The 27,078-nt window shown below is 43.6% G+C and overlaps 1 protein-coding gene across 1 annotated transcript in view; it reads left to right on the top strand.

The window, feature by feature from the left end:
• Positions 1 to 25,348, top strand: part of LOC126998590 (RNA 3'-terminal phosphate cyclase-like protein) — a 32,396-nt gene extending 7,048 nt beyond the window's left edge. Inside the window, exons 2-7 of the mRNA XM_050860471.1 lie at positions 1,373 to 1,523; positions 2,515 to 2,599; positions 16,536 to 16,706; positions 18,128 to 18,290; positions 19,628 to 19,892; positions 24,902 to 25,348. Of these exons, the coding sequence (XP_050716428.1) occupies positions 1,373 to 1,523; positions 2,515 to 2,599; positions 16,536 to 16,706; positions 18,128 to 18,290; positions 19,628 to 19,892; positions 24,902 to 25,082 (1,016 nt within the window). The 3' untranslated portion in view covers positions 25,083 to 25,348. The remainder of the gene's footprint in view (positions 1 to 1,372; positions 1,524 to 2,514; positions 2,600 to 16,535; positions 16,707 to 18,127; positions 18,291 to 19,627; positions 19,893 to 24,901) is intronic.
• Positions 25,349 to 27,078: the final 1,730 nt, after the last annotated feature.

Raw genomic sequence — 27,078 nt, 5'->3', positions numbered from 1 at the left:
CCATCACGCGGCGAATGTGGGTCCAGTACGCTACCAGTTCGGCCACCGCCTACCCCTATGTATTGTACATACAAGTAAAAAATAATTGCACATGGGATATATAGGCTAAACAAAAAGATAAAGAAAACACTGATATGAAAGCCACACTGCTCATATATACTAATATGTACATGGTGAGGTGCGTGAATCATCCATGGCTGGTGGCAGGCAAGTGAACAATAAACCCCGCCCCGGCACCCCGCCCCGCCTGACAGCGTTACCAACATCTGGCAAGGCAACGCTTACTCCACAGAATCTTCTTCGATTCTTGTCTTTCTATTATTGCTTTCTCATACCAAAACAGCTTTTCTACTGCTAAATTACAACTTCCTCTTACCATAGAAGAGATGCAAAGCCTGAAATTTATGAGAGGAGTGCAATCTATTTAAAATAAAAAGTGAGTGATAGGGGTTTTATTATTTCTATTTATAAGTATGGCAAAAATTACCAAATACATATTAGGCAAGTCTAAATCACTAAATCAAAGGTTAATAAAATGCATAAAAAAGTATCAAAGTAATACACATCACAGAAACTTTATGGGGCTGCTATGAAAAATGCGCTTCCAGAAGGCATGCAACAGTTGACGGGTTAACTTAAGGTATCTGATACCCGCAAAATGGCGTGCACTACTGTCTCGGCCCACAGTTGCCATATAAAATATATAGTACGTATTTTCATATTGTTCTGTTATTTATTCAATGTTCTGTTCAAGAAAAAGAATACCCATAATTTTAGTTAGTTTTTGGTTATAAGGGATTCTTTACGAAATACAATTATAACATTACCGCCTATAAGTTATGAAACGTACTGAATCCTGGATCGCCATGGTGATGTTAGGTGCGCCGATTGCCAGACCCTGAATTTTGTCCTGGAAATCTGATATCCAGGAAAATGAGGATTGAGTGTGTTGTTCAGGTTGTTGTCTGCTCTTACAAAGATGGGATAGACAAACACTGAATAAACTAAAGTCCGTATATTCTGTGGAAAGTAGCAGAGTATGAACATGTACGTGCGGTTGCAATATAGAACAGGCGTGAATTGGCCTGAGAGGCACTGATAGACAAATCGCTGACACTATAGAACTAACGTTGCCCACTAGATGATTAACAGTGCCTATATCCCAAACTAGCATTACCCTCAGAGTGCACTCCATTTCTGCTGCACTCAGAGTACTTCCTTCATCCACCATTTGCCTACCGCTGCCTCCTCACACAAAGTTTATGAATGTTGCTTGATGGTTAGAAATAGGTGACTCATTTACCCTTTTTTGGATTGTAGCTTAAGCCATGATATGATAACAGTACTTCTGATTGTGGCTACTGCTCTACAGATTATGAGGTCAGCTTTATCCGGCTTTTGGATTGCCTCAACAATGGAAGCCAAATTGAAGTCAATGAGACAGGCACAGCATTATTGTATCGGCCAGGTGTGTTGACAGGTGGGCGACTCGAACACTCCTGTCCTCTGTCTCGAGGCATCGGGTGAGTATCTCTGTTCTTAGCAAATTTGTTAGCTATTTTACGGGATTGAGTCCATCTTATAATGTCTTGGATTTTAGCACGTTTCATAAACTTTTGTTAAGTAATCCTTCCATATGCACATTTTGTTATGCATGGTTTCAATCATTCATGGTTCGGGCATGCAAAAAAAAGTTAAATATATAATGATCATAATTAAGGAATATTATCATTATTATTATTATTATTATTATTATTATTATTATTATTATTATTATTATTATTATTATTATTATTATTATTATTATTATTTATTACACAAGCACACACAGACCAGTGAGGAGGGTGTGCTGGACCCCAGGTGGATTGAAAACAAGACCATTCTGAGGGCAGATGAACTCATGTTTATCAGAGTCAATGGCCATCCAGTCCTAACTATGGGTGAAATAGTGGGTGGTAAACCTCATAGCCCTCTGCTGCCTTGTAGAGTTTGCCTTTTTTGTTCAGGCAAAGGCTAGGGATACCACTTATAATAGGTGGTTGGGTAAGCAAGGGCATGCACCTGGAAAATCTTGCGCCAAAAACTGAAAATTGCTTGATTTCATAGAATGGAGGAGAGCCATAAAGCGTCGAACTGCTCAGGAAGAGTGAAAATGGACGTTAAATGAAATGAAGTTGATGATGACAAGTACACACAGACATGCACACATACACACACACAGACATGTACACATACACACACACAGACACAAGAAAATTCATAAAGTTTTTCATAATCGTGAATTACAGCATGCTAGAAATCTATTTGTTTGAAGCTTTCGGAATAATACTCACATGATAATAAAAACTTAGTCTCATTATGTGGCTGTTATAAAATTCAAGTTCTGTGCTTGACTTGGAATTTAGTAAAGTTGTAGTCTTTTACGTGAGTACTCCCGGGAACTCTGATAAGGAGTAAAGTGACTTCAAGTTGGACTGTCTCAGTGTGACCATGAAAAGGACAATTTTTTTTCAGGTATTTCCTTGAGCCTCTGTGTATGCTGGCGCCTTTCTGCAAGTCTCCACTCAACGCGATGCTGATTGGCGTTACCAACAATGAGGTATTATATTTGTAGTTATTATTATTATTATTATTATTATTATTATTATTATTATTATTATTATTATTATTTACTTAATTTTTTACATCCTGGCCTATAGCACCGGTAGGCTTTCTTTAGTGGTCAGCCCAAGCCCGTCATGGCAGAAGCAAGTGTTTATAGTGGCGCCATCTAATCTTTGCTCATGCTGTCCCCCAGAGCTCATTCTTGATTTCACTAGGACAGTTCCTCTTGAGTCTGGGTTGATGGGTGGTCTTCAGGACAGCGCGTGGGTAATCTTAGGCCACTCTGCGGTGACTGAAAAATCCCAGGTGGTAGCAGCGGATTTGAACCTGCATCATCCAGGACGCAGCAAATGCGAGCCCAGCATGCGAACCACTCAACCACCACCTGCTCCTATTATTATTACTATCAGTATTATTTTTATTACACAAGGATATACAAGGATATAATGAGATTACAATTGACCGGTTGGCCTACACATGGCATCTCCTGAGAGTGGGTTATTCACCAACTTCCCTTCGTTGAAAACTATACAGTCAAGCCTCGGTTTACGAGTTTAATTCATTGCGGAATTTTGCTTGCACACCAAAACACTCGTAAACCAAAATGAATTTCCCCATTGAAATTAATGTAAATCCCATTAATGCGTCCCAAATCTCAAAAAAATATTTATATAAAAATCATTTTATATGTTATTTTTTTACAGAATTAAAGTAATTTTACTAACAAATAGCAACGATAAATAATGTGAAACACAAATCAATGTGTTACAGTTGTTACGGAGACTCCTGCAACCGCTAACTATGCTTGAGGTGTAGGCTTTGCCCAGGGATTTAGCTGCCGCAGTTTCCCTATTTTAGAGGCACCAGAACTACATTCAACCACAAACGTGAAGTTAACCCGACATATCTTCCGAGATGGAGGGTGAACAGGAGTCAATCACATCCAGGAGGGCATACAAGCTACCGCGGCTTGCTCCCCATTCCTGTTGCGAGCATAGTATCCACCGTTCCTGTTTTCTTATTTCCAGAACCATCCCTTTTAATAATTTTTCTGGGGGACATTGTTAAAGCACAAAGAACTCACACTGTAATGCTGAAAACATGACGCTAGCGCACGGATGCTATTTCTTCAAGTTTACAACGTGGACTGAGACTAGAACTGTCATCTGGTGGTCAAGAATTTACTCAAGACCGAGCAAGAATTAACCCAAAATCTTGTGAAATTCTTGTGTTTCTTGTTCTGGTGTGTCAGATTTTGAAGAATTCCCGCCAATTCTTGGCAAGAATCAGGGGTCCTGCGCAAGCCACGGCGGGGCTGGCTGCACCTCCATAGGCCTATGGCGATGACCATTTCCTGAGCTTCCTATGGGTAACCCTGCCAGGTGGGGCTGGATATAGAGTTCAGGAGGTTACTGTTGTATTGCTGTTGCACCACAGACCATTTCAAAGCATCACTGTGGGATAAGTAAAAAACTTCCCGGTATGAAAACATCATCACCATCGTTAGAAACAAGAAAGTGAAACGATGCCATTTGTCAATATTTTATAGAGAAAAAGGACGTTTTAAGAAACTCCGTCGCATGCAATGACGCTAAGCAGCTACTGAAATACAGTAAACCCTCTGGTACCTGGGTTGATGGAGCCACGGGGGCACCCGGATATGGGAAAAACCTGGATATGGTGTAGGTTAAGTCTACAGACCCGAAAACCAAACTTTTGAGCATAGCCTGCCATAAAGGCAACGACAGAGTACTGCATAGGTGCTTCTGTCTATACTCATAATATGGTATGCCCCATGGCTTTGTAGCAGTCAGTCTTCATCAGGGAGTGAAATGCGCGTGATTGATGTGCTCCGGGCGCTGAGAAAAGGGTTCGAGCAGCGTTGTCATGGTTAGCACTCGTGGCAATCTCTCCCTGGCTTATCACAGTCCTGCTGCACCTTGGGGGGATCTGTTACTTGGGATTCACCAATTAGGCGCGACAGCCTCAACCGCTAACCCATTGCTGGGGTGCCTAGCCTCGTGTTCACAGGCAGCAGCTAACGTTCCCCTGCCTGGCCAATCACAGCAGCAGGGCCTGGACCCAACCCAGAAAAGCCCAGGTATTTGTGGCAGCTTAACCGCCCAAGGGCGGGATTCTTCAAACCATTACCGGACCTCTGTCTGGTAAGTCTCGCGGTATCTCCGCCCACCCGGTAAATCGGCATTCATCAACCACTTACCGGAGCCGTGGTAAGGCCAAAAGTTACCGCGGCTCCGAGCACCCGTAACTGAGTTACCGCAGGCGTGGTAAGTGGGTAGACACTGCCGCGGCTCATGTTCGGAGGCGATTTTGAGCCAATGTATTTTTACCTAAATACGTGCCCTACACCATCAGAAGCAGAAAAGCATGCAGATTTAGGATCTGGGCTTATAGAAGCGATGTGACGAAAACCAGCTGAGTACGAAGGAGTTGAAGAGAAATAAATGCAAGAAAATGTGTACTCCCTATTCATTTAACTTTGATTTTCGTATGTGTATTTACACATTAATGTTACAATTTTATGCTAGTATGATGCAGAATTTTCTCAGGAAGATGATGGTGGTCTCCATTTTTCTCAAAAATGAATGTTGGGGTCAGGAAATGGGGTGGGAGTGAGGTGTGTGAAGTCGTCGGTTTGGGATGAACTGGGCAGACCCGTGCACGGCCTCAGGCCGGCTTCACTTGCAGGCTGCACTCTATAGTATGTAAGGCTGTGGAACTGTCCACCCACATGACTTTTTTCCTACTTGTTAAAACACTGCAGAGGGAATAATGTTCTGTCTGTGACAGTCACCTTCCGTCTCAAGTCTCCAATATTCTTGCTGTGGAGTTTAATGTCGTAAAATTTTGCTCTGACCTCCTCCACACTACTCAGGAAGCCACTCGATCACGCCATTCACCTCAGCAGCCACAACTTCCCACGCCCACACCCATTGCTTGGCTGCATCAGTGAGGCATGATGACAATGGCCCCCTAGCCAGTTTTGGTTGCGAGGGGTTAGAATAATACCCAATCTTGTGATAGTGAGGCACGCAGCTGGCGTTGGCGACGGAAAACTATGAAGGTAACATACAAAAATGTTCAGAATATAGCTAGGCTACATAAGCGAGTATATTTTTATTTCAAGAATAGATATACAAGAAACGTGCATTCATTCGTAAAAAACGCAACTAATTGAGGGATCACCACGCTAATTATTTGTTTTAAGGCAGTATTTACGCCTGTACAATACACATGTCTTGATTTTGAAGTCTGTATTAGTAACAAACAACACGTGAAAGCTGAAATACAGCATCAAAGGTCGCACGTGACTGGCTGTCCAGCCCAACCAATCGTTGCTAGGGTGCGAGTTACCGGAGCGTTACCATACCGTTGATGAATCCCGTGTTTGAAAGATGCCGCAGCTCTGGTAGCGCTCCGGGCCGGTAAATGTGAGAGATACCGGAGGCGTGGTTGGTAAGATTGATGAATCCGGGCCCAAGTCTGCACCATCTATTTTACCACGTAGGCTTTCTAGCAGACCCAGCATTGTCACAAGAAACTTTTTACAGGTCCAGTTTTACAAAACTGGAAGGCCGACACTGTGCTGTTCTTAGGTGCACGTCAGTGGTGGGCGCGGTACCAAAAGTTTGGGGTTGCGTTACGCGGCACTGCGGTACCTCAGCATGCCCAGTGTGTTCTGCGGTACTCCGATACTTTTCCCGCCCCCCCTAGTGCGTTACGCGGTACTGCGGTACCTGGTTTCTAAAGCAGCACTTAAAAAGAGAAAAAAAATAGCTCTGCGACACCAATTGCCAAAAACACTTATATGTAAAAAAAAAAAAAATTAAATGCCACTTGAGATTATGTGGAAACTATCCAGTAGGAAAGATGTGCCCGGAATAAGTAACATAATAATGTTGTAGACAACAATAATATATATACAGGTAATTATTTAATAGATTATTTCCTAGAAGCAAGATTTTCACCGACCTGCCAGTAGTGAAGTTGAGCCCAGACTTAGAACGTTACACGTTCTCAGTCCGTCTACGTTAGCATGCTACACGTTAGTAACGTGTCTCTCTCCCCCTTCTCTCTCTGTTGCCAGTTATAGCGAGATAATCGGCGCGCACGCAACTAAAGATGAATTGATTTAACGTACTATAGGAGTTATGAGGTGTTGATTAATTTTAGAAGCAAGTATGGGTCCTCCTAGAAAAGCATAGGTAAAAAAATCCTGGTTCCAACCTCCCTCCGATGAAAAATCACATCCTTTTAATTAACAATAGGTACCTGTCCTTTTCAGTGGAAGTGCCTCCCCTCTTTCCCACGGTGTCTGTGCGTATGTCCGACTGTCTGTCTGTCTGTCTGTCTGGTGGGTCAGGTGCCCCCTCAAACAATGGTATTGTTTATTTTTATTTACATAGTTATTTATTCATTAATTATTATCATCACTATTTTTCTTTAAAGTGTTTGCCAGTACCGCGAAAAGTACCGCAGGAAATTTGAATGCGGTACCGGTACTCCGGTACTTTCAGCAATCCTCTGCGGTACCAGTTTGGTAGTGCAGTAGTGCTGCAGTACCGCAAAAAGTACCGCAAGTGCCCAGCACTGGTGGGCGCCCGCGGCTTTATCGCTGCGTAGCTGCGTTAGCAACCTCGTGCCTACGAGCACCACGGGCTTTACCACCCGGGTCAACCAGAAGGCATACCAGAGCGATACCCGAAGCGGTCCGGGCTGGCAACAGGCATCAAGTGCTCAAAGCAGGCTTCTATATGGACGTCGGGGCAGGCACCCCAGGGCCCTACCCTTTTAAGCCTGGCAATGAGCCCAAAGACCCACAGACGCCGGGCAAGTATGCCAGGCCACCCCACTCTGAGTGTGAGTGGGGAGGATAACCAAGGAGTTAATGACAACCTGGCGCATCCGCTTGCGCAGTGATCTGTGGCTGTTTATTTACACTGTGTTGCCCTTGCGAGCCAGGGGGGGCGGGTACCCCCTGCACAGTGCATCCAGTGGGACCACGGGGAGGCCAGCCACAAGATGTAACCACGATTTACGGCCAGCCCGCACTTCCAGATCGGGCTGGCCCACGGGACTCCCGAACCCCTGCGGGCCCCTTTACTCACCTTACCGTAAGCATGGTAAAATCCTTCTTTCACATGTTGGACCGAGGGCGGTACTTATCCACATTTCTTATTCCGCCCTCACTCCCGCAGGAGTGCTAAAGGACCCGCACGCCTTCCCCACGGTGATGGAGCCCTACTCACCTAGTCCAGTCTGGATTTAGGCAGTCATCAAGGCTTAAGCTAGGGTTCACACTGTGTGTTTCATTTAAACAGTCCTTTGACACTCCCGCCATTTAAACCTGCACTGCCTTGACTCTCATCACTTCGATATGGTCTGCAGCGCTTGACAAGAACATTTACGTGCCAGTTGTACTGCGAAGCACACAGCTTTCCTGCAAACCTTCGCACCAGGAAGTCAATATCATTGCTACATACAAGCTGGAGTGCGCCTTACGGGTGTGGTACAATGCCTGGGCAGAGCTTAGAGGCATTATGCTGGCAATTTGAACGATTTTTGGCTGCGCGCAACAATTTTTTAAATTTTTTTGGAAAAAAATAAATTTTAAACTCCCGGATACGGGTGAGGTCGGATACAGTGCACCCGGATAACCAAGGGTTTACTGTACTCCTAATGAACTGTAGATCCCGTAACTGTGACTAAATTAACGCGGATTACGGGAGGGAGGTGAAAAACAGTTTCAAGAATGGGGAGTCTTTTAAGAAGGCCACATATCGCCAGATGACGCCTTAAGGTTGCAAACTTGCCACCCTTTACTTAGAATACGGAACGTCATTTGTTCCGTGTTTGCCTGTCTGAATGGTGAAGCAGATAAAATTCAGCATTTAAAAAATGTAGTGAGTGCATTTTGCAGTGAACCACAAAACCAGTCCATAAAATTGTTTGTCAAGGGTCATAATGAAATATGTGTAAAATTCGCGTCGTAACGTCTCTCCCCCTTCCTCTTGCCTTGATCAGCAGCGGGCAGCGGCTGTCAGTCACGGCAGGCCAGAGAAATTTTAGGGTTGCCACCTGTTCCTTAAAATATGGATTTGTTCTGTATTGAAGGATGGGATGTTGCATTCCTTATTTGTTTTAGATCAAGGTGGCAGCCCTAACTGAGGCTCTACTCCCATTGTTTTCTGCTCTGAGCACTCTCGTCTTGCAGAGAACAAAGGGAACCCACGCTAACATCTTCGATTTGTACAAAGAGACACACCAGTCCTCGTTGAAAGACCGACTTGGTAGGCTAGGCTGACGTAAGCCAGTAGTGTTGGTCTATCAGCATCCTCACCTCCCCTTCATGAGCCCTCACCCGGCAAGGGTTTGTGGTCCCTCCTCGAAGGGACGTATGTGTTTGACCCTGACGGCCTCCATTTACCCTGTGTCCCACCCGGGGGGTGGCGACAAAAAAGTAATAAAAAAGGAACAAATAGGATGCTCATATAGCAAGTCACCGCTCCTAAACCAAGGCATTTTTTGTGGGATTTTTTTGCTCGTAAATCAAAACACTCGTAAACTAAGGCACTCGTAAACAGAAGTTTGACCATATATAATTTCCATTTCAAACTGTCGATTGTGAATACCTCTACCACGTACCTACTTACTTTGTTCCACTCATCCACCACCCTGTTCATGAGTCAGTTCTTGCTTATTTCCTTCCTGAACCTGAATTTATCCAATTTATACCCATTACAGTGTGTTGTAACATTTGTCTACTAAGTCTGTTATTAGTGGTGAAAATTTAAAAATACGTTTAATAATAAGGCTAGCGTCACACATTCACGATCTTGACTCCTGACGCCTCCTGACGTTAGAAAATGTCACACTGCCAGACGTATATCACAGCCATTGTAAATAGATCCCCATAAATGCCGATCATTGCCGACGTCGAAATGATGTTGTTGAGATGTTGTTGAAATGGACAACCAACAAACAGGCATGGTTTATTGCTGATGGGTGACGTGTTTGGGAGGGAGCCGATTGTTTTGGAAGTTTTTATAATCGTTAGCGCCCTCCCCAACATATGTCACCCTTTAGCAATAAACCACGACTGTCGGATGTCCATCTCAATAACGTCTCAACAACATTCTTTTGACGTCGGGAATCTATTTACGATGGTCATAATGTATGTCTGGACGTTTTCTAATGTCGGATACAACGGACTACAGTAATCCCTCACCATATCGCGGTTCACTTATCGCAGTCTCGCTGTATCGCGGATTTTTAAATTGTATCGTATCGTGGATTTTTCACTATATCGTGGGATTTTGCGGTAAAGTAAGCATTTTCTAGCCTAAAAATTAAAACGATATAAATCAACGTAAGTAGGAACACACCTAAATAAGCACCTACGTCACCCATCTATTTTTTTTATTATTCCGTCGCGGCCTATTGCGCCGTTATTCTTTTCCCTGGTTCAATCCTCCCTCTCCGTCCCCGTATTTTTCTCCTTCCTTCTCATTTCTTTCTTTTCCTTAAACCTCCCTCCCAGTTTTTCTCTTTTAATCTCTTTCCCTCCCACTCACACCCTTTCTCTCCCCCTCTTTACCTGACCCTCCCTACCTCTCTCTTTTAATATCTTTCCCTCCCACTCACACCCTTTCTCTCCCCCTCTTTCCTCACCTTTACCTGACCCTCCCTACCTCTCTCTTTAATCTCTTTCCCTCCCACTCACACCCTCTCTCTGCCCCTCTTTCCTCACCTTAACCTGAGCCTCCCTACCTCTCTCTTCTTTTCCCGTCCCATTTCCTCCACTCATTTCCCTTGTTTCCTCCTTTCTCACACCCTCTTATCTTTAGTCTTATCTCTCACTCTATTACTCTTCCTCCCTTTCTCCATCCCCATTAGATTATATGAACACACACACACTCACTCACTCACTCATTCACTCGCTCGCTCGCTCGCTTGCACACACACACACACACACACCGCAGCACTCCGAAAGGAGCAGCCAGGGGCCAGCCTGTTCCCCCCCCCACCTCCCCTACGTCCCCCTCTCCCATTTCATCAAAATCCCAACTCCGTAAGAAACTTTTGTGCCATCAAGCTTCATCGCGGTGACAGACAGCGAGTGCAGTGCGTTTGTGGTGCCGTTAAGACACTGAAGAGGTAATAGCCAGTGTGACGCCGCGGTGGCCATACCATCTGGCCAACTCCCCAGGCCCTCCCAGGTACACCAGCCCGACCATCATCTGGCTGGGTCAAGACGGTTCAGGTGCAGTGCAGTGTTGAGGCCCGTCACTCAGGTGGAGGCATGGGTGAGGCAATCAGCACTCCCCTCAACATAAAAGGCAGTGCAGACCAGGTGCATGACGACAGACGTTCCCACGCCTACTCTCTCGCTTGTCATCCTCTTCCCTTCTTGTCTCGCCGGCTGGATGCAGATTAGAAGATCTACGCTAAGCCCATAAACTGAGTGACGGTCGAAACCACCTCTACCTGCACCCCCCCCACCCCCCCTTTCAGCCGCGACCTGACCCTTTCTGACCTGGGGACACCTGACCCGCCACCCGGAAGACTACTGCACAAACGCACTGCATTCCACCGCCGCACCTCCTCTCCCCTAAACATTTTCATCACAACTTTCCCAGTGTTTACCACAGGCCCCCGATACCTCTTTCATATTGTACTTTTCCCCTTTTTATTGTACTTCAATATTGTGTTTGTAACGTGTATATTTTCAGCTTAACAGCTGCTAACTCTTAATAAACCGATTATTATTATTATTATTATTACACACACACACACACACACACACACACACACACACACACACAGTAGGGGAAATGGGAAGGGTGTGTGGAGGGAGGGGCAGAAGTGCGTCGGGTCATGTCCTGACCTGACTCTCCCTTCTGCCACTCCCTCCGAACACCCTTCTCATTTCCCCTTCTGTGTGTGTGTGTGTGTGTATTTACAACTAGGTAAACACACTCACACACACACACACACACACACACACACACACACACACACACACACACACACATAAGGGGAAATGGAAAGGGTGTGGGGAGGGAGGGGTGGAAGTGTGAGTCAGGTCATGTCCTGACTGAAGCCCTGACCTGACTCTCCCTCAGGACCTCACCTGACTCTCCCTCAGGACCTGACATGACTCTCCCCACTGTCCCTCCCTCCTCACACCCTTCTCCTTGTTTTCATCCTCTTTATCTCTCCCTGTTTCCTCCACCACTTTTCCTTGTTCTCCCTTCTTACATCCTCTATCGGTATTTTTTTCATGACTCACTCTGTCCCTCTCCTCCCTTTCCCCTTCCGTATTTACCTAATTGTGATATAAAAGAAGTGAGCTACGCTCATATTGTCCTTTCTCTGAGTATTCTTCCGCCCCGCCAAACTAATTCCTGCGCGAAGTTAGTATTTATGAAGCAAATGTCGAAAGTCGAAACAAAAATTATATTATCATTTATTGGGACCGCGTCATAACAACGAAATGTCGTAGGAAGTGTTTATAAGTATGGGAAAGATTTGTAAGAGTGTGGGGAGGGTTTATAAAACCTTAAAAGATATATAAATAATAAAAAAAAATATATATAAGGTCGCTACTTCTCGGATTTTCGCTTATCGCGGGGGGTTCTGGAACCTAACCCCCACAATAGACGAGGAATTACTGTAATTGGGGGGGAAACTTATTCCGTTAATGCTGAAAGTCTGTTATAAGTGGTGGAAATTTCAAAATACATTTAGGGTAATAATATTGACAAATCTAATAAACGTTGGTATATACATAATTTTTTTTATTGTGTATGTTGTCTGCATGCTGTCTGTATAGCTGCACATCACACTTGGCAACGTACTGCAGGACACCTGAGGCTGCCAGGTTGGCAGTGGGGCCCTGCGGGGGGGCTGTATTGTTACTGGTATGGGTGAAATTTTACAAGTACGCTTATCTTGCACTGGCAGTCAAAAATTATTATTTTTTTTTTTTTTCAGTGTGTTATGAAATAATCTGCTAACTGTTTCTGTCACAAATCATTAAATTATTTACTTTTCAATGCCTGTTTTGCACCCGCCACCGCAGCCGCAAAATAGCTCGCAGAGAGGTTCAACTTGCTTACTGTTTCTATATTTCACTCACCGCTCACAAAGACCACAAGTGAACAAACTAGAACCAAACCAGGGAAATTAATGTTTTTCCTGCTGTGTATTCCCCCAGTGTATATGCGTGGTGGACAGCAGAGTGAGTTATTTCTGCGAGGAGGTACTTCTCGTAACACCAACCTGCATAGTGGGCCACACCTGCAGCCTCCCTGTCCTGTTTTGCGCTGCATATTTCAACTGTATATCCGCCACCACACACCGCGTGCCGAATAAATTTAAACTAACCAAACCCACCTCACCTAACCTACCTAATGGGCAAACCCGTAACCCTTAACCCTTTTGTTGTGCATGGCAAGGAAGCAACTATCCCCCCAGGCGCACTCTGGCAGCCCAATGGGGGGTCTCTTTTAACCTCTGTATCTCAAAAACTATTCATCACAGCTAAAAGCCAAAAACACCATTGGAAAGAGAAGATTCAGTTATGTGAGCCTCTCCTGCAAACGTACATTCACGTTCAGGGGGTGTTTATGTCAGTGCGTGCGCGGCAGTCAGCCATATTGAGGCAACTGCGGACATCTCCATGAGGTGGTGCCAAGGTAGTATTGCCAACTGCAAAATTTACAACTATTTAGTCAAAGAATCAGTCAGGTGATTGGTGAAATTATGCAAAAATGGCGCTATATTGGACAAGAACATCCACCAGTTATTTGTCCGTAGATTTTCCGCTCTAGGCTGATAGAATTTTCCACCAAATTGAGTGGAAAACCCACTCAATTGGCAATCCTGTGTTGGGAGAAATAGTGTTGGAACACTCTCAGACGTGGGAGATTTGAGTGTGGCTGGTGCTTGCAGCGAGCGTTTAGCACCACCGGCAAATGCGCTACCGCTCGCTGCGAGCGTTTAGGGTTAAACAATGGGGGAGTATTATTTTCACTGAATGGACTCTGGATACAGGTAAAAATGGCTGCTATTTTTTTTTTGTTTATTCACATTGTATGAAGCGTCTATCTCACTGAACACAGCAGTGAAATCCAAACTACAGTACATTGTGTAATAGTCACGATAGAGCGTGTGAAGTGTAGCCAGGGTGTGAGCTGCCGGCACGAAACACTGCTCCAGGTAACTTTGGGCAGCCTCTACCAAGGACGCACAACATGTCAACACAGGCTGGCCACAGTGGTGGCATGCTTCACACTTCCTCGCTATCACAACTGAATGTCAATAATATAAATTTTTCTTTACACTGAAATAATTTAGACAATATCTACTTTACTCTCTTACTTTCAGTCCTCCTCAGAGCTGGCTGTTTCTGTTGAGGGAACACAATGCCTTATGCATAGCCTTCTTACCCTGCACTGTTGTCAGGGAAGCACTTGCTGGGCTAGAGTGCAGTACAGATAGTGAAATAACACCATCACTCTCTAAGTCACTCTCACAACTGCTGTCACTACTCACAATGTTTTCATCACTGTTATCCTTGTACTCAGAATAATCTTCACTCTATCCTGTCCTTTCCTCCTGATGCGTCACCGTGTTTCCCTGTGATTTTTATCTTAGGGTTCCAGGGCTGCTCAGTGAGGACTAATGATCTTGTTTCAAAGCCACGAGGGTCACATGTGCTGCCAGACCCCTCGGCAAATCACAGAATCTGCCAAATTTGATCTAAACATTCAAATTAGTGGCGTGAAAGAATCTGATTAAATAAATGATGGCCGTCTGTGAGGACCAAAACTTGTTCAATTAAATAAACGATGGCTGTTGTTTAACCCTTTCATTGCTAATCGCTCGCAGCGAGACTATCCCCCAGGCACACTCGGGCAGCCCAGCGGAGGGATGGGGGTCTCTTTTAACCCTTTCTTTGCACATGGTGCGGACGCGACTATCCCCTCAGGCACAGTCGGGCAGCCCAATGGGAGTCTCTTTTAACCTCTGTATCTCAAAAACTATTCATCACAGCTAAAACCCAAAAACACCATTGGAAAGAGGAGGCCCAGATCTATAGGAGTTCGTTATGTATTCCTCTCCTGCAAATGTACATACACGTTCAGAAGTGTTGAATGTGAACACTTACGTCAGTGCGTGCGCAATGATCAGCCATTTTGAGGGAAATGCGGACATCTCTCCTTGAGGCTCTGGCAAGGTAAATATTGCCAACTGCAATATTTACAACTATTTGGTCAAAGAATCAGTCAGGTGATAGGTGAAGCTATGCAAAAATGGCACTATATTGGACAAGAACATACACCAGTTACTCGTCCATATATTTTCTGCGCTGGGCTGATATGATTTTCCACCAAATTTAGTGGAGAACCCACTCAATTGGCAATCCTGTGTCGTGAGAAATATTGTTGGAACACTTTCATACGCGGGAGATTTGAGTGCGGCTGGAGCTCACAGCGAGCGTTTAGCACCACCAGCAAATATGCCTAACGCTCGCTGCGAGCATTTAGCAATGAAAGGGTTAACCGCTGTATCTCAAAAACTATTCATCACAGCTAAAAAGCAAAGACACCATTGGCCAGCAGACACTATTGCAGTTGGTTCAGGAGCCATTCTTGTTCAGTCCCTGTGGATTTCTGCAGAGGTGGGCGCAGTACTGAAAAAATCAGTAGTGCGGTACTTTTTCCGGAGTAGTGCGGTTGCGGTAGTGAGGGCCCATTTTTTTCTTTCCCAGTACAGTACGTGGTGTGTGGTACGGTGATAGTGGTAGTCAAAATAAAAAATACTTCAGCGCCTATCCTGGCTATCCAAACAAAGGAAACATGCTTAAAATAGTACATTTGCCTTAATTTACAATAGATTTTCCCAAAATGAAAAATCGGCCGGCACCACTGATGGGTCCTTGGTTGAAATGGCTGGCACAGCGCAGGTTAAAGAAGACTTTCAGTGTAGTGGTTTAGTCTGTCTATTTAGTATTTAATTTTGAACAATAACTGAAAAGTCAGAATGATTGAATCACTGATTCTGATGACTGATACCGATTGACTGATTGAGTCCGAATCACTGTAAAAAAAAAACATTTCTGTGAGCATGCCGCGCTGCAAATGTCGTCTTTGATAGTTTTCAAAGTACCGCAAAAAAGTACCACAGGATTTTTTAGTGCGCTCCACGGTAGTGCGCTATTTTCAGAAATTTTGCGGTAGTACGGTACTTTTTTGTGATGCGGTACTACCGCACTAAGTACTGCACTTGCCCACCCCTGGATTTCTGACCCTCTGACCTTGTCCATTTAATTTGAAATCCATTAAAAGCGGTTCCATTGTATCGAGGATTTATTTACTTTCTCTCCTGTCTCTCACCTTCTCCGTCACATTTCTCTAGCATTTTCTTGTAGTTCCTTCTTTTCTCCCCAACTGCCTCTTGTATCTCATCTGTCCACCACGCACTCCCTTTCTTTCCCTTTCCACACAATCTATACCCGACCACTTCCTCAGTTGGTCTGACCACTGAACTCTTAAACACCTCAAATGCCTCATTCACTCCTGCACTGTGTTCTATCCCTGGGCCAGTATTCTCAGATGCTTCCACCTCCCACATCAACTATTTCCAAAAGCCGAAAAGGAGATTAATCAGGTTTTCATGAGGGTTTTTTCACATCCATGATACAGAAGAAGGGTCAAACTACCACCAGGATCATTAAACTACCCCTGGAAATGCATAAAACTCCTTCGTAAGCCTTGTCAGATACGTGTACTTGGCGCCAAAAGGTTTATAAGAATATGGATCCTGCTCTTGCTCTTCCAAATTCAACTAGACACTACTTCAGCTTTGCATCATGAGATTAATGTGCTCCGTTTTCTCCACAGGTAGACCCGTCAGTGGACATGATCCAAGCATCCCTGGTGCCTGTATTGCGAAGGTTTGTGGGTGGTGAAGACGGACCCAACATAAAATGCATAAGACGTGGCATGAGGCCAGGAGGAGGAGGCAAAGTGCACTTCACCTGTCCCATCAGGAGGAGTTTGACAGCCTTTCAGGTGAGTGGTAGAGAGACAGACAGACAAATATCCAGGATTGGTTTTATGGAACAGGGGAGACACTATAGTCTGGCAAATCTTAAGTGGCGGCTCTGACGTAGACAGCCCGCTGGACCCTGTTGCCACGTCTCCAACTGACCTCATGTCACATGCCCCCCCCCTCCCTCTCTCTCTCTCTCTCTCTCTCTCTCTCTCTCTCTCTCTCTCTCTCTCTCTCTCTCTCTCTCTCTCTCTCTCTCTCTCTCTCTCTCTCTCTCTCTCTCTCTCTCTCTCTCTCTCTCTCTCTCTCTCTCTCTCTCTCTCTCTCTCTCTCTCTCTCTCTCTCTCTCTCTCTCTCTCTCTCTCTCTCTCTCTCTCTCTCTCTCTCTCTCTCTCTCTCTCTCTCTCTCTCTCTCTCTCTCTCTCTCTCTCTCTCTCTCTCTCTCTCTCTCTCTCTCTCTCTCTCTCTCTCTCTCTCTCTCTCTCTCTCTCTCTCTCTCTCTCTCTCTCTCTCTCTCTCTCTCTCTCTCTCTCTCTCTCTCTCTCTCTCTCTCTCTCTCTCTCTCTCTCTCTCTCTCTCTCTCTCTCTCTCTCTCTCTCTCTCTCTCTCTCTCTCTCTCTCTCTCTCTCTCTCTCTCTCTCTCTCTCTCTCTCTCTCTCTCTCTCTCTCTCTCTCTCTCTCTCTCTCTCTCTCTCTCTCTCTCTCTCTCTCTCTCTCTCTCTCTCTCTCTCTCTCCCCGTGAATTAAGGTAGAAGGGAGGAGGATTGCCAGGGGCGGCGCTGGAACAAAACAAAGGCTGGTGTTGCCATATGTGGAGGCAGTTGTGCCCCACACAGCAATGATATGTACTGTATCGAGGCCCTATTTCCGTCAATATAATCTCTTTGGTGAGGTATAGGAACATAACCCCTTCATTACCGACTCCGTGATCCCCACACTTCCCACCCACCTCTCTCTCGCAACGAGTTTTTCGCGCGCTTCTCCCAATTTCATGGGGGTAGTTTATATTTATCGTTACACCCATATTTAGTCATTTATGTATTTTTTCACGTGTTCTGATAGATTTTGTTCACGAGATGTATACTACTTAAATCAAAAGGCCAAAGCACTCATGTCATTTCTTGGTACATCAGGATGAACACCAGAAAAATCCTCACTTAGGGCAGGAACAGTACCAGCCTGGTAACATATACTCCCAGATCTTTCTCTGCCTCTGTGGTGGATAGTGGAGTGTTTCCCATATGGTATTGGTATGCTGGATATCTCCCAAGGTGTAGGACTTTACATTTTCTTCATTGAATTGTAGCAGCCACTTTTTCCTCCACTCCTGTAGCTTGGTGATGTCTTCTTGTAGGACATCCACAGTCAAGGGGTTGACCCACCTCTGAAAACAAGCAGGTAATTCTGATGATGAGTAACATTTTTCTCTCCATTTTCCCAGTGGCTGGACAGTGGACAGATCAAAAGGATACGTGGCGTGGCGTACACAAGCCGCGTGACACCAACTGTGGCAAACCGAATGTTAGATGCAGCTAAAGGACTCTTCCTGACGTACCTGACAGATGTTTACATCACGGTGGACAACGCTAAGGCTGCTTCACCTGGTAAGAAGTTGTTGTTGTTGGTGGTGGTGGTGGTGGTGGTGGTGTATCATTAGTAATTCACAGCAGCAAAACACTTCATTATATTTCCCTTCAAAACAACAGAGTGAAAAGTTGTGGGCTTAATTCACGGAGAGAGAGAGAGAGAGAGAGAGAGAAAGAGAGAGAGAGAGAGAGAGAGAGAAGCGAGCGCTAAACTCGAAAGGGTTCTGTATATTTTTACTACACTTATGTACCTATGTACAATACAGGTAACTCTCGATTTACGCGAGTATTGTGTTCTTGAAGAGGTCACGTAAATCAAAAACAATGTAAATCAAACAAGAGGTAGGTTTGTACCTTTATTGCCTACTGTATCACTCTGACTCCTCTCCCTGTCATGGTTCCTCCTCTGGCTACCCTTCCCCTCGTGGTAGCACAGCAGCGAGGGTGTTGTTGTTGTTGAGTAGCGTGGCAGCGTGGGTACTGTATTGTTGTTCAAGTGGCGCGCGGGAAGAACTGAGCTCAGCTGTGTGGCTGTGGCGCCGTGTGAGTCCAGTTGCGTGAGACATCTGGTGGCCATTCCATAAAATATCACATATAAGTGAAAAAACGTGTAAATTAAACATTTATTTGGATTTTGGACCCCGCGTTATTTCAAAAACGCGTAAACCAAACTCGCGTAAATCGAGAGTTACCTGTACACATTTTAATCATAAAGGTTGTGGAAAGGTAGATGGTAAAGTAACTCAGGGAGCAGGATGTTGGCAGGCAGCTGTCTAGATCCAAGTGAGAGGCTCGGTGCCTCAGTGTATGTTATGTTAATTGCGGCAAAGCTTCAACACTTCGACACATGACGTCACTTACTGCCATGTCAGTCATTACAATTTTACCGTCACTAATTTATTTAAATTATAATAATCTTACCAATTACCCAAAGTGCAATTTCCCCTAATAATGAATAATTTCTCCATATTGACATAATTTAGCAGGAGGTAATTTTATTTACAAGAATTTCTGACATTTATGGTGGTTGATATGAGTAATTTATGCAGTCCTTTGCTATAGCCAACCCACCATTGTTGACATTTTAACCCGTCCGCTGCGATTGGCACGGATTTGGCCTTCACTGGTAGCCTGGTAACATATTGTCCCAGGTCTTTCTCTGCCTCTGTGGTGGATAGTGGAGTGTTTCCCATGTGGTATTGGTATGCTGGATATCCCCTCCCAAGGTGCACGACTTCACATTTTCTTCATTGAATTGCAGCAGCCACTTTTTGTTCTATTCCTGTAGCTTGGTGATGTCTTCTTGTAGGAAATCCGCAGTCAAGGGGTTAAACTAAACATATTCATGCTCACAGGGTTTGGTCTCTGTGCTGTGGCGGAGAGCAACAAGGGAACAAGTTTGTGTGCAGAAGCCATGAGTCAGACTCCAGGCCAGGATGAGGGACAAGTCACAGTCAGCACACCGGAAGAGATTGGTCGCGAGGCTGCCAGTCGTCTGTTGGAGGAAATCTGGCGTGGTGGCTGTGTTGATGCTATTGGTCAGCCACTGCTGTTGTTGTTTATGGCTCTGGCACCAACTGATGTTTCAAAAACTATGCTGGGCCCACTGACCCCATACACGTGAGTATATTATGTCCATTCAGATTTTCATTGGATTTAGTAACTTGCATACATCTCCATGTTCCAGATGCCCAGTATTTCTAGTTTTCCCTGTTCTGGCACTCCCTCTTGGCACACTCAATCCCTTGCCAACCCACTCTTTCCAGTACTCATCCATTCTATTAACCCCTCCACTGCAGTTGTCATGGATTTGGCTTTCACTGGTAGCCTGGGTACATATACTCCCAGGTCTTTCTCTGCCTCTGTGGTGGATAGTGGAGTGTTTCCCATGTGGTATTGGTATGCTGGATTTCCCCTCCCAAGGTGTATGACTTTACATTTTGTTATAGTAGGATATCAATGTATTATTATATTATTATTATTATTATTATTATTATTATTATTATTTAATATCACCACGAATTAGGCATACAATTGTCAATGGAAAAAACCCACGACAGATAGATCACGCCACCTTATAGGAATGTCATCCGTCAGTGTTTACCGTCTCAGTTTGTATACAAAGCATTTCATCAAGCTTAGAGGTCACCTTGACATACGTGACCAATTGTAACTTCATTATTTTCCAGTCTATAACTCGTCACTCCTTCACGAGAATCCGACTATCACACACCTGCAGTCTCTCTCGCTCAGACACTCCTGTACATATAGGCTTAAGTAATATATTCGCCTTAAAGGACTCTGAGTCTTAATCAACGCCCTTCAACGCCCCCCAGTACACCATTACAATTTTTCTTCATTGAATTGTAGCAGCCACTTGTTGCTCCACTCCTGTAGCTTGGTGATGTCTTCTTGTAGGAAATCTGCAGTCAAGGGGTTAAGCCATTTCACTGTTGGTCTCCCTGATACCCCCTCCCTCAATCCTGCCCTCATATACAGCAATGCCTTGCTTGACGTCTTTTCTACATGCATTAAATTTAACTATACACACGCCAGTGTTCTAGAGTAATTTTTTGTTCAGACAACAGCATTATGTCTGACTTACTGCCACTCAGCCATGCAGCAAATGCCGGAATAAGAGATAAAGGTAAAGTTGGGGGCATGACTACGCTCTGCCGCAGTGCTAATCAAGACATGAATTTCATACATTTCTTTAAATTAATGTTGAAAATGAACTAAAATGCATAAAAATTACTGTAAAAGATTAAAAAAGGATTCAAGGTGGTCATGAATATTTACCATTGAATGCTTCTTTCTATAAAAATCAAGTAACAAAAGTATTAAACAGGTAATATGAACTGGATTGTTACTACAAGCAGCTACTCAGTTTACACACATAAACCAACAGATGGCATGTCAGCAGGTGGCATTTCAGTATTTTACGTATTTTTTTGCCATTTTTAAGGCATTATGTTAGGCTTACTTCTAAAACTGGGTTACATCATGGATTTTGGAGAGAAAAGAAAAAATTACAGTAAAGGTAAGTCTAATGATTTGTGAGCTTTCTTTGGTAGCATAAATTGGTCAGAAATTAAAAAGCTGAAAAAAAAAAAAAAAGATTTCTTCCTTAAAATTTATAATGAAGGTTTAGTAAAGTGGGTACCCTGCTATGTAATAAATACAAGGGAAAAAAGATTGGTTTACCACAAGATGTCTGGAAGCAAAGAAGAGGAAAGATCAAGCATGGAGAAACTTAAAAAGGAGAAGTGCCACAAACAGGGAAGGCTATAGACAAGCTAGAAACAATTACACCAAAGTGAGGAGAGAAGAAAGTATGAAAAGAATATGATAGAAAAATGTAAGGAGGAGTCTGGAGGACCCAAAACTTTTTATAGACACCAATAAGAAATTGAGGAAAAAAGAAGCTGTGAATTTGATTAAAGTGGGTGACCAAGTCTGAGGATACAAAGGAAATCTGTGAAATATTAAATGGAACCTTTCAGAAAGTGTTTACCCAGGAGACAGAATTTGAAAAGAGGAATAAAGAGAGAAGTGTAAGAGAATGGAAAACATAAAAATGGATAAGGAAGAGATACTTGGGCTATTGAAATCACGAGATGGTAAGAAGGCAATGGGTCCAGATGAAATATCAGGCCAAGTACTGAAAGAGTGCAGTGAACAGTAACTAGAACCAATTCATAGCATTATAAGTTGTTCAATTAAGACTAAAGAAGTCCCTGTGTAATGGAAGAGGGCACATGTGGTCCCACTATATAAGAGTGGAAATTAGCAAGAGCCTCTGAACTATAGACCGGTTTCTCTAACAAGTGTAATGTCCAAACTGTCTGAGAAGGTAATTAAAAAAGTGGGTGAACCATCTGGAAACAGAAGATACTAAATGAAAATCAATCTGGATTCAGACAATGTAAATCTTGTGTCACATATCCAATATGTTTTTATTCAAGAGTAAGAGATATAGTGCAGGAGAGAGATGGATGGGTGGACTGCATATTTTTTTACCTAAAGTTCCACATAAAAGATTGCTGTGGAAACTAGAGCATAGAGGTGGAGTGGGGAGAAAAATGACAAAATGAATGAAAAATTACCTGACAGAGAAATGAGAACCATGTTGAAAGATGAAACATTGGATTGGACAACGGTCACAAGAGAAGTTCCACAGGGATCAGTGTTAGCGCCAATAATGTTTTTAATATAGGTACGTATAAGTGATATGTCAGAAAAAGTAGAGTTACATGAGTATGTTTGCAGACGACGCCAAACTGCGTCAGTAAAGTAAAAAACGAAAGAAATGCAGAAAATATCTCCTCAAGTAAAATAAATGAAGTTATGGATGAAAATGACAAGATGTTGAAAGACGGGGAAGCTGTGAAAGAGATGGAGAGAATATTTCAAAAACTTAATGAATTTTGAGGATGGACGTCCAGCAGCTGTAACAGCAGCAGTTTTGAGTAGAGGTAGAGGAGGAGTATATAAAGAAAGAAGTATAACATATGAAGAAGTAAATCAGGCAATAAAAAGATTAAAAATGGAAAGGCAGCAGGAATTGATGGAATCACAGCAGAAATGTTGAAGTGTGGAGGAGATGAAGTCGTGAAATGGATGGTCAAGATATGTGAAGTAGCATGGGAGGGTGCCAGCAGACTGGACAAAAGCCATCATTGTCCCAGTTTACAAGGGGAAGGGCAGGAGAGGGGAATGTGGGAGCTATAGAGGTATAAGTCTCCTGAGTATACCCGGAAAGGTATATGGAAGAGTCATAATAGAGAGGGTGCAAAGACTTACAGAAGAGAAAATCAGTGAAGAACAAGGAGGCTTCAGGAAGGGAAGGGGATGTGTGGATCAGATATTTGCCTTCAGGATGGTAGTAGAAAAAATAATAGCAAAAGGAAAGAAACTATACGCTGCCTTCATGGATTTGGAAAAAGCTTATGACAGAGTCGATTGGATTGCATTGTGGGACGTTTTAAAGATTTATGGTGTGGGAGGAAAACTGCTTAGTGCAATAAAGTCTTTCTATGAGGATGCATCTGCATGTGTCAAAATTACTGGAGAAACAAGTGAACATTTTGAGATAAAAGTGGGCTTAAGACAAGGGTGCATCATGTCACCATGGTTATTCAATATTTATATGGATGGTGTTATTAGAGAAATGAAGGGCAAAGTTGGAGAAGTTGGAGTAAGACTGTTCGATGAGGGAAGGAAGTGGGTACTGAATTCAATACTGTTTGCTGATGACACGGTGCTCATTGCAGAAAATGAAAGTGACCTACAAAATTGGGTCAGTGTTTTTGATAGTGTCTGTAACAGGAGAAAGCTGAAAGTAAATGTCAACAAAAGTAAAGTGATGGTTTATGAGTGAAGTAGAAGTGATGTTGTAGATTTTGTATGCCCATATAGAGTGGGAATTGAATGTGAAAAAGAATGCAAAATAATTTTAAATGGTGAAAAAATGGAGGAGTCAATGAGTTTAAGTACCTTGGATCAGTTATGTGTAAGCATGGTGGCATGGAGGGTGAGATAAGAGAAAGGGCATTGCGAGGAAGAAGGGTGGTAGGGTCTTTGGGACGAATCATGAATGGCAGAAGTGTGAGCATGGAGGTAAAGAGGGTTTTGAGAAATACAATAAAAGTACCAACCCTCACATATGCAAGTGAAATGTGTGGTGTGGCTTAGACTAACACGCTGTCGAGGTGTGATAACGTTATCACCCCGCATTCTCCTTCCCCTCCCATATATATATATATATATATATATATATATCGATATATATATATATATAGATATATATATATATATATATATATATATATATATATATATATATATATATATCTATATATAGCTATATATTTTTTTTTTTTTTTTTGTGCAGGCAGTGGAAATGAGTTATCTGAGGAGTGCTTGTGGCGTGAGTAGAATGGATGGAATGAGTAATGAAAGTGTGTACGAGCATTTTGGAATGTGTCACAGGGGTGAAGGGAAGAAGAGTGGAGTGGTGGAAGAAGTGAAGCGACAGACTTTAAAGTGGTTTGGCCACATGGAGCAAATGGAGGAGAGTAAAATGACCAGAAGGGTGTATGTGAGTGAGATAGAGGGAGGGAATGTTAGAAGACGACCTCCAGTGAAATGGAGGGATAGGGTGCAACAGTACGTTAGGGAGAGGGGGGAAAGATCCTTGAGAAACTTTGAGGAGGCAAGGAGGGAGTGTCTGGACAAAGAAAGATGGAAGCTCTTCTGCCATGGCCATCCCCTGGTGGTAGCTCCTAGGAGCAGGCGTTGATGAAATGATGATGATGATGACTATCAGAGCTTGAGCTCATATCAGGCCCTGTATACTACAAATAGGTAAATAGGTAAATACTCATCATTCATCTCAGGCTGTAGAGCATGTGGTGTCTGGCCTGCCTGCTTGGGCACCGGTGTTTTTTTTGTTTGGAAAATATGTTTGGGAACTGATTTACTTGAGATGAGTTGTATAAGAATCAAGGTTCTGCTTTATTTCTATTTTAAGCCATTCCCACCTTACTTTTCCCTACATCACTCATGCCACTGAATACTGCCTCCCTGTTGTCCCTGCAGCCCTCCTAAGTCCTTTTGTTCTTTCCCAGGATGCACTTTCTGCGCCACTTGAAAGACTTCTTCCATGTCACGTTCAAAATAGATGAGTATAAAGAAGAGAGGACCATTGAAGAAGACAGTCACTTAGCAGAGAGGAGTACAGGGGCCGCAAAGCTTCTCCTGACATGTGTCGGTGTTGGCTACACCAACATTGGCAAGGGGCAGACCTAAGGACCTAAATGTGTGTGTGTGTGTGTGTGTGTGAGAGAGAGAGAGAGAGAGAGAGAGAGAGAGAGAGAACCAACTTAAATAAGTTCACCATCCACATTCTACATGTTGCTGGTTAATGAGATCAACTAATCATCCAAAATCTCCATATCATTTGATTTGACTGTTGTTCATCAAGAGGGAATGCTGCAGGACTTGTCCATTCAGCCTCAGTAATGTAAGCAAGTAATTGTAATTTACACTACTGCAATAAAACTTGATTTTATTATGCTGTTCATCTTTCAATAAACTGGAGTCCTATATACAACCTAAATATGCTTTTTCTTTGCATTAAGCACAGGACTTTAAAGTCGACATACATGAAAAGCTCTCTTGAATAGGAAAACAGTCGTGGTTTGAGATTGTTCGTTCTTATGCCAACAAGACAGAGAAGCAGCCCACAGTAGGGTACCTTAGCCTGCAAACTTCCAATCAAGTACTTTATATTTCTATTCATTTCTATCAAACTTTCTGTAAGAACTCCACTCTGGACGATTTTGGGCATATTCCTCCTACTTATCCCCCCTCTGACTCCTTCATCCCTGTTATTAAGATTCTTAAGAATGATGTTTTCTATGCTCTCTCTGGCCTCAACTCTCAGAAGGCTTATGGACCTGATGGAGTGCCTCCTATTATCCTTAAAAACTGTGCTTCCGTGCTGACACCCTGCCTGGTCAAACTCTTTCGCCTCTGCCTGTCAACATCTACCTTTCCCTCCTGCTGGAAGTACGCCTGCATACAGCCTGTGCCTAAGAAGGGTGACCGTTCCAATCCCTCAAACTACCGCCTTTACTTTACTTTCCTGTCTATCTAAAGCTTTTGAATCAATCCTTAACCGGAAGATTCAAAAGCACTTCTCCACTTCTAACCTTCAATCTGATCGCCAGTATGGGTTCTGCAAGGGGCGTTCTACTGGCGATCTTCTTGCTCTCTTAACTGATTCTTGGTCATCCTCTCTTAGCCGTTTCGGTGAAACTTTCTCAGTTGCGCTAGACATATCGAAAGCCTTCGATAGAGTGGCACAAGTCTTTGCTTTCTAAACTGCCCTCTTTTGGATTCTATCCCTCTCTCTGTTCCTTTATCTCCAGTTTCCTTTCCAGATGCTGTGGTAGACAGTCACTGTTCTTCCCCTAAACCTATCAACAGTGGTGTTCCACAGGGCTCTCTTCTATCACCCACTCTCTTCCTGTTATTCATCAATGATCTTCTTTCCATAACAAACTGTCCTTTCCACTCATACACTGATGACTCCACTCTGCATTATTCAACTTCTTTCAACAGAAGACCTTTTCAACAGGAATTACATGACTCAACGCTGGAGGCTGCAGAACGCTTAACCTCAGACCTTACTATCATTTCCGATTAGAGTAAAAGGAACCTTTTGCCCTTCAATGCCTCAAAAACCCAATTTCTCCACGTATCAACTTGACACAATCTTCCAAACACCTATCCCCTATTCTTCGACAACACTCAGCTGTCACCTTCTTCAACACTAAATATCCTCGGTCTATCCTTAACTCAAAATCTTAACTGAAAACCACATTTCTTCTCTCACTAAATCAGCTTCCTCAAGGTTGGGCGTTCTGTATCGTCTCCGCCAGTTGTTCTCCCCCGCATAGTTGCTATCCATTTACAGGGGCCTTGTCCACCCTTGTATGGAGTATGCCTCTCACGTGTGGGGGGGCTCCACTCACACAGCTCTCCTGGACAGAGTGGAGTCTAAGGCTCTTCATCTCATCAGCTCTCCTTCTCTAACTGATAGTCTTCTACCTCTTAAATTCTGCTGCCATGTTGCCTCTCTTTCTATCTTCTATCGTTATTTTCACGCCGACTGCTCTTCTGAATTTGCTAACTGCATGCCTCCCCCCCTCCTGCAGCCACACTGCACACAACTTTCTACTAAAGCTCATCCCTTCACTGTCCAAATCCCTTATGCACGAGTTAACCAGCATCTTCACTC

This window comes from Eriocheir sinensis, chromosome 2 (genome assembly GCF_024679095.1).
Source record: "Eriocheir sinensis breed Jianghai 21 chromosome 2, ASM2467909v1, whole genome shotgun sequence".
In the NCBI taxonomy this organism is placed as follows: Eukaryota; Metazoa; Arthropoda; class Malacostraca; order Decapoda; family Varunidae; genus Eriocheir; species Eriocheir sinensis.
This window is presented reverse-complemented; position numbering and strand designations above follow the sequence as displayed.